This window comes from Triturus cristatus, chromosome 2_1 (genome assembly GCF_964204655.1).
Source record: "Triturus cristatus chromosome 2_1, aTriCri1.1, whole genome shotgun sequence".
Taxonomy (NCBI): domain Eukaryota; kingdom Metazoa; phylum Chordata; class Amphibia; order Caudata; family Salamandridae; genus Triturus; species Triturus cristatus.
In genome coordinates, this window is record NC_140581.1 from 362,565,700 (window position 1) to 362,580,085 (window position 14,386).

A 14,386-nucleotide genomic window follows, 5' to 3' on the forward strand; every position below is an offset into this window, starting at 1 on the left:
CAACCATGCACCCTATCCTTGCATTACACTCTTCTATGGGTCTCCTCCTCTATATCCAACACCCAATACACACGGAATTGGCGTGCCGTTACACCTTACTGTGCCAATTGGTAATGGAAGCTTGCCAGGGCGACATTAATGCATTCTTCTCCACGAAACACCTGCCCAGCATCACACCTGAATAAGGGGTAGAGCTCAGGGACCACATCACCCCTTACTCAAATCCAGGAGGCCATTAGGGCCCTAGCAACAGGCAAGTCCCTGGAGCCAGACGGCATACTGGCTGAGTACTATAAAGCTTATGCTCCTCTACTAGCCCCACAACTGCACACCTTGTACAGAGAGGCCCTACTGGTGTTCCTTCAGGAGGCCCTGCTCATCTCCTTACCCAAGTCAGACAGAGATTCCAACACTCTGGCCTCTTATCAACCCTTAGCCTTACTAAACACGGACTACAAGATACTGGTCAAGGTCCTTGTGGACCGTCTAGCACCCCTGTTCTCGTCATTGGTCCATCCGGCCCAGAACGAGTTCGTACCGGCTTGCAAAACCTCCTTAAACCTATGGCGCTTCTTCCATGTCTTCATATAGATAGCCTCAGTCCGGGTGTCTGGTACTGGACCTTAAAAAACATTTGATTCCCTAGAATAGGCTTTTTTATTTGATGCCCTGCCTCGCTATGGTATTGGGAGTTGCTTACTTCGTTGGATCTAGCTGCTCTACACCCAACAGCTTGCTAGAGTCGGAACAGGCTCCTATGTACAAAACCCAATTAAAATACACAGGGGCACCTGTCAAGGTTGCCCACTCTCCCCTTTGCTATTCTCCTGAGGCAAAGAACCCCTTGCCGGTGCTATCCGGACTCAGGGTGTGGACTGGGGCATTCCCTCAGGAGACGTTACTCAAGCAATTTCGCCCTATACTGATTACCTCCTCCTGTACATTCGAGACATGCGCTCGATACCTGCCGCAATAGCCCATACGCTTAACGACTATGTCGCTCTTTCTGGTTTGAAGATTAATTGGGGCAAATCCTGCCTGTTCCATACCCCCAACCCCAACTTTACCCTTAATAGAGTTCCAATACTCTGGCAGTCCGACACATTTCGGTATTTGGGAATCAGGGTGATTCATCTGCCAGCTGACCTGTTTGATGGTAATCTTGTGAGGGTTACAACAGTCATTCGGTCCCAGATGTCCTTCTGGCGCATGATCCCACTGTCTGTGACTGGCCACATAGTCCTACTCAAGATGGTGGTCCTACCCCGGCTGCTCTATTACTTTACTAATGTGCCCCTCTACATCGCCCCTCCCTTCTTTTGCTCTTTTGAGGGGGCAGTGAGAGAGTCCATCTGGAGTAACTCACGCTGTAGGGTGGCGTTGTCACTGGAACAGTTTTACCTTGCCTCCTAAATCCAACGGGTGGCCAGGTGGTTGACGGGCTTACACTTGACCAACCCTGCCATGCTGTAGCAGGCCTGGACTCTCCCAGCGATTCTTCAACTTTTCTACCCAGGCACTTGCTGGAAACCACTGGAGTCATTGTTTCTTGGAGTTACGTACTGTTGTTACCGTCGATGTATGTTTCTCATGCGAACTATGATCTCATGCATGCCGGTGCTACCACTGCTCGGCACACCCAGGGCTTACACCACCACTATGGCTTCGGAACTCTCCTCTGGCTGGAGACTGGCCTACACGCCCTTGGGATCTATACCGGGATGGCGCTCTCATGCCCTATGACTCATTGGTAGAGGATGACGGCCTACCCCCGGGCCAATTATTTCGACCTAACTCACTACTTGCGGCGCTAGTTGACAAATGGGGTGACATGATGCAGGAACATTCAACGCACCTTATCATACAATACCTACATGTAATGGGGACAGGCAGACATCTCACATGCTGGTTTACGGACTCGCTACTCTACCACACAGAAATACAGCTCCTACCTCTGAAGAACCACTGGGAGGAAGATCTGGCCCATCCTTGCACGGACTAGGATTGGGCTGCCATATTAGAAAGCCTGGTCCGAGTCCCTTGCAACGCTCACTTCAGACTCATCCAATTTGACATTGTCCAAAGGGCCTACCTCACTCCTGCCAAGATAAGCTACTTCTTACATCGCACCAACGCCGATTGTCCTAGATGTCGCCTGCCCGATGCCAACCTCTTACATATGCTGTGAGCTTGCTTACTCCTCTCTGCTTACTGGCACGGCGTCACGATTCAGTTGTCTGCCTGCACAGGGCGTCCAGTATTAGATAGGAAGTTGTATCCTGGGACGATTTCGTAGAGGAAAAAGGCAAAGGCTCATCTCCCGCTTCCTTAATTTGGGCATGCTAACAGTTAAGAGCCTCATCACGAGGCATTGGAAATCATCTAAGCCCCCGCCGCAGGTGGTCTGGAGGCAGTAGCTCCTGGTATGAGCCCAGGCTAAGAGCATTGCGTTGCACAGAGAGGATAATTTAGGGCTGCGTAAATATCCTATAGCTGTCAATAGGGGCACCATATTGTATCATTTTCAAAAAGAGATACACCCTGATCCCCCAGGTGCTTTCATGAGGGAGGGTGACATGGGTGAGGGACCCGACGTTTCATTTCATATCGGACACACAGAGCGGTGACTAGCACTCCCTCGCTCACCCCACAAGAGGATTAAGACTCACTGGGATGTGGTATGTGGGAGCATGTTTGTTGCTGAGGGTTACAGGTGATTACGTGGAGCGGGGGGGCTTGGAGATTGGAGAATAGTTCATTTCGTTTATTGTCATTCTGATTATGAAAATCATCTGTACCTCTGCCAATGCGACATCCTGTCTATCCTACAATTGGCCCACCATGAAATCATGCCTGGACTCCATTGTAATGAGGTGCACGCATCATCTGTTATTCTCGTATTAGTTTGTGCCTGTTTTTCTGTTAAATATGGCAATACCATGTATTATGCACTCTGTAGCACAATAGAGATGGCTAATGTTCTACACGCTGTAATTGTGCATAAATGAAAATGTATCTTATCCTGCTGTGACAGCTACTTTCCCTTGTTTAAAATTTAATCAAACAGATTTTTTTTTAAATGTGGTATCACGAAACCTAATTTTTCTCAGGATCAGGTAATATAGTACATTTGATAAGGATTACAAAGGTTCTTACTGATATCCTCAAGTACAGAAACATCTGCACTTCTTTAAAAACGTGTACCTGGAAGCCCGGGCTCTAGGTTCTAAGTACCTCCATTGGCTCATAGTTGATGCATGGGGTACCCATATTAAAAAATATTAGGTAGCTAAATTCCAGGACAATCCATTGTAATGGGCTGCCCGATGGCTGGATAGCAGAAGCTGTTGAACGAGGAGCATAGTGAATTGTCTAATGCAGATCAGTGTATTGTCGCCAGAATGCTCATGTTTTAACTACAAGGCACATCTTGCATCTAGAAAATCTGATTTCCGGTACCAGTGCTGTATTAAATTCAAAAAGTGTAGAGAAAGTTATTCTTACAAGTTCATAAAAAATTCTTTGCCCTCTGAGGCCTCATTCTATGGCCAATGTAAGTATTTGTGTTGCTGTATGTGCAAACACACTTTACTGTTCTCGCCTGTAGAATGCTGCTCATTTCTCTACCCATCAACACTAGTCAGGGACCAGCATCAGAGCCTAACTTTCTTACACAGGAGTGGATAATTGTTTTGCAGTCTCCTTTGTTACTTGTTCATATCTTCAATACCTATGAACAGTAGGAAAGGATTAAATAGGGCATCAATGAGAAGTTACTTTAAATTAAAAATAATAGTTGCTTCAAATTAAGCCTATGAAAGATGCACACAGGGTGGCATGAAAGAATAAAAAGGTTTTGAATTGTTTTTTAATAAAGAACGAAGAATAATTACACGATCTATCATCAATGTGACCTGACACTCTGCTTAACACAGCTATGAAGTAAAACCAATTACACAATCAAACAGTAAAAAAATGGATTTAGGTTTAAAAGCCATACATACCAAAAAACACAAGCAGCTCCAAGATGAGGTCTAGGTTTATCTTATTTGGGTTCATATAGAGAACTGCATGGCATGTCCGTTTGCTATAACTTTGATACCTTGGGCCCAAATCTCCTGCAGAACTTGTTGGCACTGGTATGAATTCCTGTGGAAAGAAAGATGTCAGTGAAACATAATAACGGAAATGTTTTGGTAACATTTTCAGGACATTACAAGAACATATTAAACAGTCACATTGCTATCAATATAAAAATATAGTGTTGCATGGATTCTGCTCAGGAACAGAACTATGCTTGCGACCATAGAACATCAGCAAGTAGGGAGTGAGTCATCATACAACCTCAGTGTTTATGAGCCCAAATCAGACTAGCTATAGTACCTCACTTGCCCTCCTTACCTTATCAGAGAGACAAGTGACTTAGCACCCCAGAACACAACACTCTCGACCCTCTCAGGGATCGCGGTAACAGAACACACCCTTCCATTCTCTCATTTGAGCTTGTCCACAGTATGATAAACAAGAGACACTGAAGTTGTTTAAAATATTTATTTAAACTCACATGCTCTAAAATGCAATATTTGCACCACAGTTAGAAAACAAATTCATATAAAAAATATTGCTAGCATAGCTAACAAACCATATAAAGTTTGACTTTGTGGTGTTCAGACTAAATCCAAGGAAAAGAGCAGAATACGAAAACATATGCAGGTTCTGTGTGAAAATACAGTGTGGCACAAAAGCAAATGTGGTTATCCAGTAACGTTTGCAAAGGAAAAGCGGCCTACAACGTGCAGACAGGGCCAGACTGGCTGTAGCGGGCACCGGGCAATGCCCCGGTGCGCCACACGGGTGGGGGCCGGTTTTGGGCCCCTTGGGGCCGTTTTTGTTACAGGGCCGTGAGGGGGGGGGGGGGGGGGGGGGGAGAGGGCGAAAGGGGGGCGGCCGAGAACTTTGCCAGGGCCGGTTTTCAGTCCCAGTTCGGCCCTGCGTGCTGAATTAGGCTAAGATAGGAAAAACAACGAAGGCCCATGCAGGAAACATACAAAAATATATCACTAATGAAAAAAAAAGAATTTAACATCACAGTCTCACGAAGGTTTCTGCAAGACAATGAAGAAACCTATCGCATTACTTTTATTCATCTGTGATTCAAGTGAGATGCAGTGGACATAGTTTCGCCAAACGTTAGTAAAGTTGATGATGAACTGCTTACAAAGTTTACAGGTTCACTGAAACATTACAGAGTTATGACTTATTAGTTCAGTAATTAAGCGTCATTTAAGCCTCCTTGACAATTACTTGGCTTTTTCACGATGCAAAAAAGATTTTATCTAAGCGATAATCTGTGTTATACTTTTTCCTGTCCTGCTTCTTTGGTAATTTCTCTAAATAAAAGGGAACAATTTTGGTGTGACCAGGCAAGATGGCCGGACGGACGTAGCTCGTCTCGGCTCCCGGTCCGCGCTGCAACTCCGAGAGGCTAAATCTCGCTATATAGACCGCAAAATACTCCTACAGCATGCCGAAGGACAGGAGCATGCTATGAACTCCTGCACTCCCGCCGGCTCCCCGGGAACAACAAAAACGGGGTAGAGACGGGCCGGCTCCGGCGCACCTTAAAATGGCGGTGGCTACCTGCTAAGACTGGCGATTCCGATTTCATGGAGGGGTATCTACAGGCCTGGCTCCGTGAGGTGGCATCGTCTCTTGCGACCAGCGGTGACTGCTCCCTGGCATAGCGGAGGAAGACACCCTGGGGTGAGCCGGAGAGTGAGATAGGGCCGCCACCCCGGTCCACTCCCGCTGAGATCTGCCACAGCTACCGACACCTGCAGGTGCGTAAGCAGAGTAGTGAGACCTGACACATGGGGGGCCGCCTTCACAACGAGCCTTTCGACCTGATTTGATTTTGCCCTGTATGTCTGACTGTAAAAAGGCCTGTCGATTCCCGGGACTCCTGCTATGCACCTTCCCCAACTTGATTTCCCCACGTCACCTCTACAGCTCGAACGGGTGAAGGTCGGTGCCCGAGCTATATACCCAGCTTCGTGAGACTTCCTGGCGGTGACTGCACCGGCGCGGACCTCCCTACTGCAAGCAGCTACACCAAAGCACAGGTGAATGCGAAGGGCCTGGAGATCGCCTACAGCGGGATCCGCTCCGGAAGTCAATGAGAGGGTCTTGCTTCCTTCCCGAGTAATGCGCCATATGCCAGCTCTTAAAATGGTGGGCCCAGAGTGATCAAGCCATCATAGCACCCGTGAACTGCTTCTCATTCAGCCTCGTTACCCTCTGACATTGGAGGCAGAAGATCGCAAGGGAACCACCCTCATGGTTCGCCGCACTTTAGCCTCCAATACCATAAGCTCCATGATCGAAGGTGAGCACGGCGGTAAGATAGGGTGACCCTATCCATTTCTGGGAGGTTGGGATCACCCCTGGACCTGATGCGAGCACCACGCATCTCTCGAGGCTCCGGAAGAATGCAGCACTAGTAACAACAGCGGGGCTACCTCACTGGAGCACTGATTATCCCCTGACCACAACGTGAGCTGCCCCCGGGACGGGCTCTGGGGTGTTCCCACAAGGCACAACACCAAAAGGTATGGAAGTACCTCATTGATTATCATCTTGATATAGTGGCCATTCAAGAGACACACCTCGCTAGAGCCGAGGACACTCGCTTTCGCCATAAACAATACCCTTTGATCTTCCGATCTTCCGCTCTTACTAAACATAGGAGGGTCGTGCTTCTCTTCCATACCTCCACAAAACTTCAGCCTACTGATGTCCAGACAGATAAAGATGGCCGATTAGTTATGGTAAAAGGCACCTTGAAAGGCAAAACCTACACATTCCTTGCAACATATGCCCCTAACACAGGACAGGTAGCCTTCTTAAACACACTAGTGGGGAAAATTCAGGATTTCGCAGAGGGACCAACAATCCTACTGGGAGATTTTAATCTTACATGGCAACCTGATCTAGATAGCACCCAACCCCACAGATCGGACACTTGCTCTTTTTCCACAGAAACTAAGCAACAGGTATATGACTTAGGCCTTAGGGACGCCTGGCGCACCCTTTACCCTCAGACACGCGATTATACTCTTTTCTCACATGTTCACCACACATACTCGAGGCTTGACTACATTTTTGTGAGCCAGAATCTACTGGGAGCTCTCCGGGAAGCTAAGATATTCCCTCTATCAGTGTCAGACCACTGCCTCGTATCGATTTGTCTAACATGGAGTGGCCCTGCTCCTACAACCCCTAAATGGTATTGTCCGGCTGCTCTTACGAGGGATAGGATACTCTGCATGGAACTGAGAGAAACAATCACTGACTTTGTTAAACTAAACGACCCCGAAGACACCTCAGTATACACTAATTGGGACGCGTTCAAGGCAGTCTTTCTGGGAAATGCATTGCCCTCAACTCTACCTTGAACAAACAACGGACCAAGGAGAGAGAAGCACTTGAGGTTGAACTGACCGTAGCTGAAACTACTCATAAAACCAACCCCACTAGAGAATCCCTTCGCTTTCTTACCGCCCTCCGGGGGAAACTCAGGGCCATTTATAATAATAGGGCTGAATTCACTCTCCTCAAACTTCGACACCACTCCTACTCACAGGGCAACAAGATAGGCAAACACCTCACAAGACAACTGACGGAAAAATGGGAGAGGGAATACATAGGAGGCATAATGCGGCGGGACGGTGAGCTGACACAAAGACGAGGACAAGGCCGATATCTTCGGTTCCTTTTACAAGACCCTCTACACCGTGGAACAGAGAACATGATTAAACAACACAATTGCCTCCAGGCACTTCAATTTCCCCAAGTCTCCCAGGAGTGGAATGACATACTCACCGCTCCTATTTCCTCTGACGAGGTGGGTGCTGCAATAAAAGCCCTCAAACTACACAAGGCCCCGGAACCCGACGGGTTTACATCAACATTTTACAAAACCTTCACCCCAGACCTCATATCACATCTCATACAGCTTTTTAACAAAATGGCAGATGAGGGAGAGGTTCCTCGCTCGATGGCCGAGGCAGTTATTACAGTTATACCCAAACAGGGGAAGGATCCACAATTGTGCTCCTCATATCGCCCTATCGCCCTTTTAAATTTAGATGCAAAGCTTTACTCTGCTATCCTAGCGATCCGACTTAACGACCTCATGCCTGACCTCATCCACCCTGATCAATCAGGATTTATTAAGGGCCGACAGACCCACGATAACACTCGGCGTATATAATACATTTGATTGAGAAAGCCTCCAAAAGAAATGTCCCCGCAGTGCTTGTCTGGTTGGATGCCGAGAAGGCTTTTGACAGGGTGGATTGGTCATTCCTTTTTAACACGCTCACGAAATTCGGGTTTGCAGATAAATTCATTCCCATGATCCGGGCTAACTACGTACAACCATGCTCCAGGGTGCAGGTAAACGGAACGATGTCAGCCCACTTCCTCCACACAAGAGGCACTCGCCAGGAGTGTCCCCTTTTGCCCCTTTTGTTTGCCCTCAGTATTGAACCACTAGCGATGTCTATAAGGGCGAACCCAGAGATTCAGGGAATCCCCTTTAGTGGGGAAAAACACAAAATACCACTCTTTGCAGATGATGTACTTCTGTCTCTTGCCTATCCGTCCAGCTCCCTACCTCCACTTCAAATCGAGCTCGGAAAATTCAAAGAGGTGGCGGGGTTTAAGGTCAATCTCGGTAAATCATATATACTTAACCTTACACTGCCAGAGGCTGAGATTCGCGAATTGCAGAGGCACACCCTGCTCCAATGGACTTCTACCTCGCTCCAGTACTTGGGGATTCATGTGACTCCACGCGTGGATGGGCTCTACCGGGCTAACTTCCCACCTTCACTTCGTTGTCTTCAATCTGACCTTACAAGATGGAAGTCGCTTCTCATATTTTGGCTCGGACGTATCCACGCGGTCAAGATGACTATTCTCCCTAAGCTCTTATACCTCTTTCAAGCTTTACCCATAGAACTCGAGAATGATTTCCTCCCCAAAGTGAAATCTATGATCTTGCAATTTATCTGGCAGGGTGGGCGGGCGGGCACGATTCTCTTTTTCAATCTTACGGTGGCTGCGGACGGAGTGGGCCTACCTGATTTCAGTCTCTACTATAAGGCAGCCCAGTTAAGAGTGGTGACGGAATGGTCCAAATGAGAGTCAGACAAGCACTGGCTCCATACGGACCGCTCCATAGCAGGTAGAACCATTTGGGATCTCATTTGTCGTCCTAAGAAAGAAAGACCCAAAAACGCTTACATTAGCACTCCCACTCGCACTGCTTTGAAGGTATGGGACTCCGTGTCGGGGAACGAACAGTGAACTTCATTTCCCTCGCCTTTTACACCCCTCAATTTTAACCCGGCCTTCCCCCCAGCTCTCCACGAGGGACCCTTTGATGCTTGGAGAGAGGGTGGTTGCTTAGCACTAACACATCTCTTCCACAATACTGACACTCTTATCTTTGAGAATTGTAGAAGGGACTGTGGCTTGGAGACAGCTGAACATTTCCACTACATCCAATTGAAACACTGGGCCCTTACACCACACATACGCAAAGCTGCCACACGGCTTCTCACGAATTTGAGTCCTTTGCTCAAACCGCAGGTTCTATGAAAGGGGTGATTTCATTCTTTTATAACTACTTGCTTTCAACGATTCACACCCCTCGACCACGCTATATGAATATGTGGGCAGACATAATCCACCGAGAGATCTCAGATGGGGAATGGTCTGGGTTGTGGTCCGACATTACGAAATTCAACCACTCCATAGAACTCCGGGAAGCTCATGTTAAGACTAGGATGGATTGGTATTTATACCCTGCCAAGCTTAACAAGACCTTCCCGGCCACTTCTGATAGATGCTTGAGAGGGTGTGGCCTGCTGGGTGATTTCCAACACATCTGGTGGGACTGTCCTACCATAAGACCATTCTGGGATGAAATTCTGACACATTATAAGGACATGCTTGGCTACCCCATCCCGACTACCATGGCAGAGATTCTTTTAGGTGTCCGCGATCCAACCCTTGAGCACCAAACTAAAGCAGACAAGACCATCATGTGGATGTGTATAGGAGCAGCTAAAGTGGCCATAGCGGCAGCCTGGAATAAGAGGGAAGCCCCAGCGATCTCTCTATGGCTTTCTCGACTTTGGAAGCTGCGGAGTCTCGAAAGGATTACAGATATCTTTCGAGACAACTACAAAAACTTTGAGTACAGATGGGGACCTCTGGTGGCTTTCCGCTCATGGGGATTACCCATGGCCGTTTGTCCTCCCCCCCTTAGGGATATGCACCTCTTTCAATTTTAAACTACCTGTGCCTGATCAACCCTGAGCGTACTATGCAGATTCTGCCGCCACCACCATTTTGTGGGTGGGGGGGGCGGAGGGGGAATTTGATATTATTTTATAAGGGGTTTTCGTTAGAGGAGTTCTTTGTTTGTTCTTTTAGGACGTTCCTTCCCAGTTGTAAATCTGGGAGTGAAACCCGTCACAAGAAAAAGACGGGTTGGGTCTGTACTTTCTTTTTGCACGTTTTAGTAAGACCTGTTTGGAGCCTCTATACTGTCAGAAACTGTAACTCTTTTTTTCGCACTACTATAAGAGAAGATGGCTGCGATATGGGTCCTGTGCTATACTTCCTCCCAGAATTTCCTTTTTTTTCTCTTGCTACTGCTTTGTTTTAGATACTTACCTCGATGAAAGACATGCTGTACGGTATTGCAGTTTTATAAAAAATCTTAATAAAAATATGTTTGAAAAAAAAAAAAAGGGAACAATTTCCTCCCTTCACACGACCTTGCGCCTTTCCCATAATGATAATATCATCATCCTTTTCCCAGTCAACCTCATTGGTGCATGGGCAAAGAAACAGTGTATGGAATGGAGCACTTCACACCACATGTCCTCCACAAGATAAATATCTTCATCTCCAACTAGCAACCATAACCAGAATATCGTACCTTGTGAAAAATGAAGAATTTCTCAGAACCATTCCTAAAAATTCTGCATATTTTGTGAATTCCATAAAACTTCGGAAAAACAGAGTCAGCGTGCCTATATTCAAGAATTAGATTTAAAAATGTTTTAAAAATGTACTCCAAGAATTACATTCAGTTCATTTGTGGCTCTCCGATATGATCTCCATTAATCCTAATCTCTTGTTCAGATGCCGTTAGGCTGCCTGGTACTTTTTATACATTTAGGCCCTCATTGCCGCCTTAATGTGCATAAGGCTGAGGTCATACAGGCACCATCATCACTGCCCAAAGTTCTTTTATTTTTAAATGGTCCCCCCACCACAAAGCAGATTGTTTTTAAAACAAAGAAGTTGAAAGACACCTAAAGAAGAGGGGGGCATATATGCACTTTTACTGTCCAGGACCACCATGGCATTGTCAGCCCTTTTTGCCATTAAAAGGGAAGAGTGGACAAATCAGGGCTACATGTGAATGCCAAAGGAAGAGAGCCCTGGGCAAAAAGGTATCAGAAAACCCAGAGAACTAACATAAGAAAATCCATACTGGGCAAGGTTCAAGTATAAACCTTGAAGGTTTTTTTAAAATTTAGAAACTCTTACAGAAGGCAATTCAATACAAAATAAACAAAACGCAAACACATGTGCATCTGCATATGCAATGGAAGTGATGCCCTATTCCAGTTAATCGCCAGAACAAAATATGATCCAGCACAAATTAAATAATGAATCAAAGAGCAAATTGTCATAAGGAATGTTAAGTTAAAAAGCAAGGGAGGATCATGAAAAATATTCTACGTGCCAAAGCAATAAGAGGATTGACACGAAGTCTGTCTCTAGGTCAGGAAAAGTCCTCACTCACATCCCATAAACAACAGTTCTTTTAGTATTTCAGAAGCTGAGACTCAGGCCTGCAGCACTGAATGAAGTGGCACCATGGGTTGTACTCCTAATGTTGCGTTAACAAACATCAATTATCATTCAAAAGTTTTATTCTTTAATACAAGCTCATGCTATACATCCTCTGAAAATGAACAAACAAGTAGAACTTTTAGCCTACCTATAAGTGGTAATGACATTGCATTCCTAAACAATACCTGCTTGAAAATAAAAATAAAATACAGTTCTGCTAGCAAAGACATCAACCTTCAATATTGTAACAAATGCGCGTTCCTAAGGCAGCATATATCTTCTAGGGAATTTTTACAGCAAAAATAAACATTGCCACAGATCAGGGCACATTCAATCTATTTTAGAAAGAAAGGAAACACACTGTATAAATAAAAACATAAATGCAGTGCACACTTTTTTAAAGCCACATTTTCTGTGTAATCTGCAAAAGGCCCAAATAAAGTAGTTTTGTGGCCTACTAATGCTAATTTAAACACACAATTGTATTCATTTTAATTAGCTCCTACAATCCCTACCCTCAGATGGCTTATAGTCATCACAATTCACACTACACTACAAAACATCTTCCATAATCTGTTGTTTCCTGTTTCTCATTTCTTCCAAGGTTTTCAACTTATCATAAATGTCCGACTTTATATCTTCCATCTCAATATCATTTCTCTTTCTATTCTTTGCTGTTGTCTTCTCTTTTTTTCATCCACAATTTGATCTATTCCCACAGCATATCACTTCAAAGAACTTAAAAATGAGTATTTAACTAATTATGTACAATAAGATTATAATTAGTGGAGTTAACATCTTACATATCATTCCTCCACCCACAACACCAAATTATTCCCCAACTTTTGTGATCCCATTCCCACTCACACTAAACTATGAACCAACATCCTCTCCTACAACAAGCTCTTCAAGAACCTTTGCCCCATGCTAAACATTTGTAATATTAGAATACTGATTAATAAGCTTACTAATACTAGGAACAAACCTGCAACACCGCTGTAATTTCCAAACATGGCACACTCCTCATTCCTTAGCAAGAAGAATATCCAAAGCAAGCCTGCTTTGGAAAACCATTGCACATATGGCAATCGTTTCGTCATTAATTTGTGTTAATGCACCAGCAGTATTTGTTGCTAAACGATCAGCTAAAATAGACAACTTTCTGATCTTCACATCATTCGAAGTAAGTCCAATAGGACAAATCAACATACCAGAAACAAGCTTCCTAGGACCGGTTTCTGGCATTTCAGCCGTCTTCAGCCAGGCTTGCTTGAATCCAGTGGCAAAGTGAGCAAGGGACTCACGTCTGAGCATACCCTGCCAACTTATAGCGAACAAAGCAAAAAATTGCCCTGACCCCACCCTAAACTGGAGTAGCGCCTCCACGAAGGTCAAAACATTATCCCCAGGGCAAAGATCACCAAGTGTGCGCCATCCGCCCTCCCACCATTTAACGATAGACATGTTGGGGGCTCTCGTCCTGACCGGCTGTAACCACCAAATCGCCAGGGACATAGAAAATGGGGAACATCTAATCACCCAGCATATCAAGGCAACCTACACGATGGGGGTGTGGCGAACCACATTTGGACAGCGATGCAGCACCCCTGCTCTGCATCAATAAAACAGGCACAAGCTACCCCTTGCCCCATCCTTTCAGTAATCTATTTTCCAAAATCTCTTTCCTGCTACACCACTGTGCTGCATGCTGGAGCTGCACAGCCATACAATATGACTCCAAATCAGGGAGTCCCTTCACTCTGTCCTGCTTAAGAGTTTATAATTAATTTATGGAATACTGTATTCCCCAGTCATAACCGGGCTGCAGATTCTATATAGAGGAGTTTCACCCAGCAGTGAGAAGTTGAGCCTAAGCCCAGCTTCTGCAACACCTCAAACATATGGTATTAAATACTTTTTCAATATCTAGGCCTGACTAAGATGTTTGCGGATGAGTTACTCCATCACAACGGTGACAGATACCCCGTCCACCGAAATATAAATCCTATAGGCTATAATGGGATTCATATTTCGGCGGACGGGATATCCGTCACCGTTGTGATGAAGCCAATATCTAAATCAGCCCTTCAGTGTCATAAGGGAACCACTTCTATGCTTACCATGGGTGGAGTGGTGCATGTGGGGAAGTCATCAAATATTTTGTAGTGTGCTCCTTCTCAGCATAAAAGTGCACTGATCATAGTGTACTAATGCTCCCATCATAGGGTAGAGTCTGTTGACCAGGTCTTTAGATAGGAGTTTAACATTGATGTTAATCATAGAGAAGGGCCTGTGGAAGCTCATCTGAGTAGGATCTTTGTCGGGTTTAGGTATCATTACTATAACTGCCTTCCTCATAGTATCCGGAAACCACCTTAGTGTCATGTCTTCCATTTATACTTCTAGAAGTTTGTCGGGGAGCAGATGTGCATATATCTGGTAA

The 14,386-nt window shown here is 45.5% G+C and overlaps 1 protein-coding gene across 1 annotated transcript in view; it reads right to left on the bottom strand.

Annotated features, from left to right (window-relative positions):
- The window catches only part of DHX29 (DExH-box helicase 29), a 1,004,292-nt gene that overhangs the window by 235,781 nt on the left and 754,125 nt on the right, over positions 1 to 14,386 (bottom strand). The window contains exon 15 of the mRNA XM_085631302.1: positions 4,005 to 4,149. Coding sequence (XP_085487428.1) covers positions 4,005 to 4,149 — 145 coding nt within the window. The remainder of the gene's footprint in view (positions 1 to 4,004; positions 4,150 to 14,386) is intronic.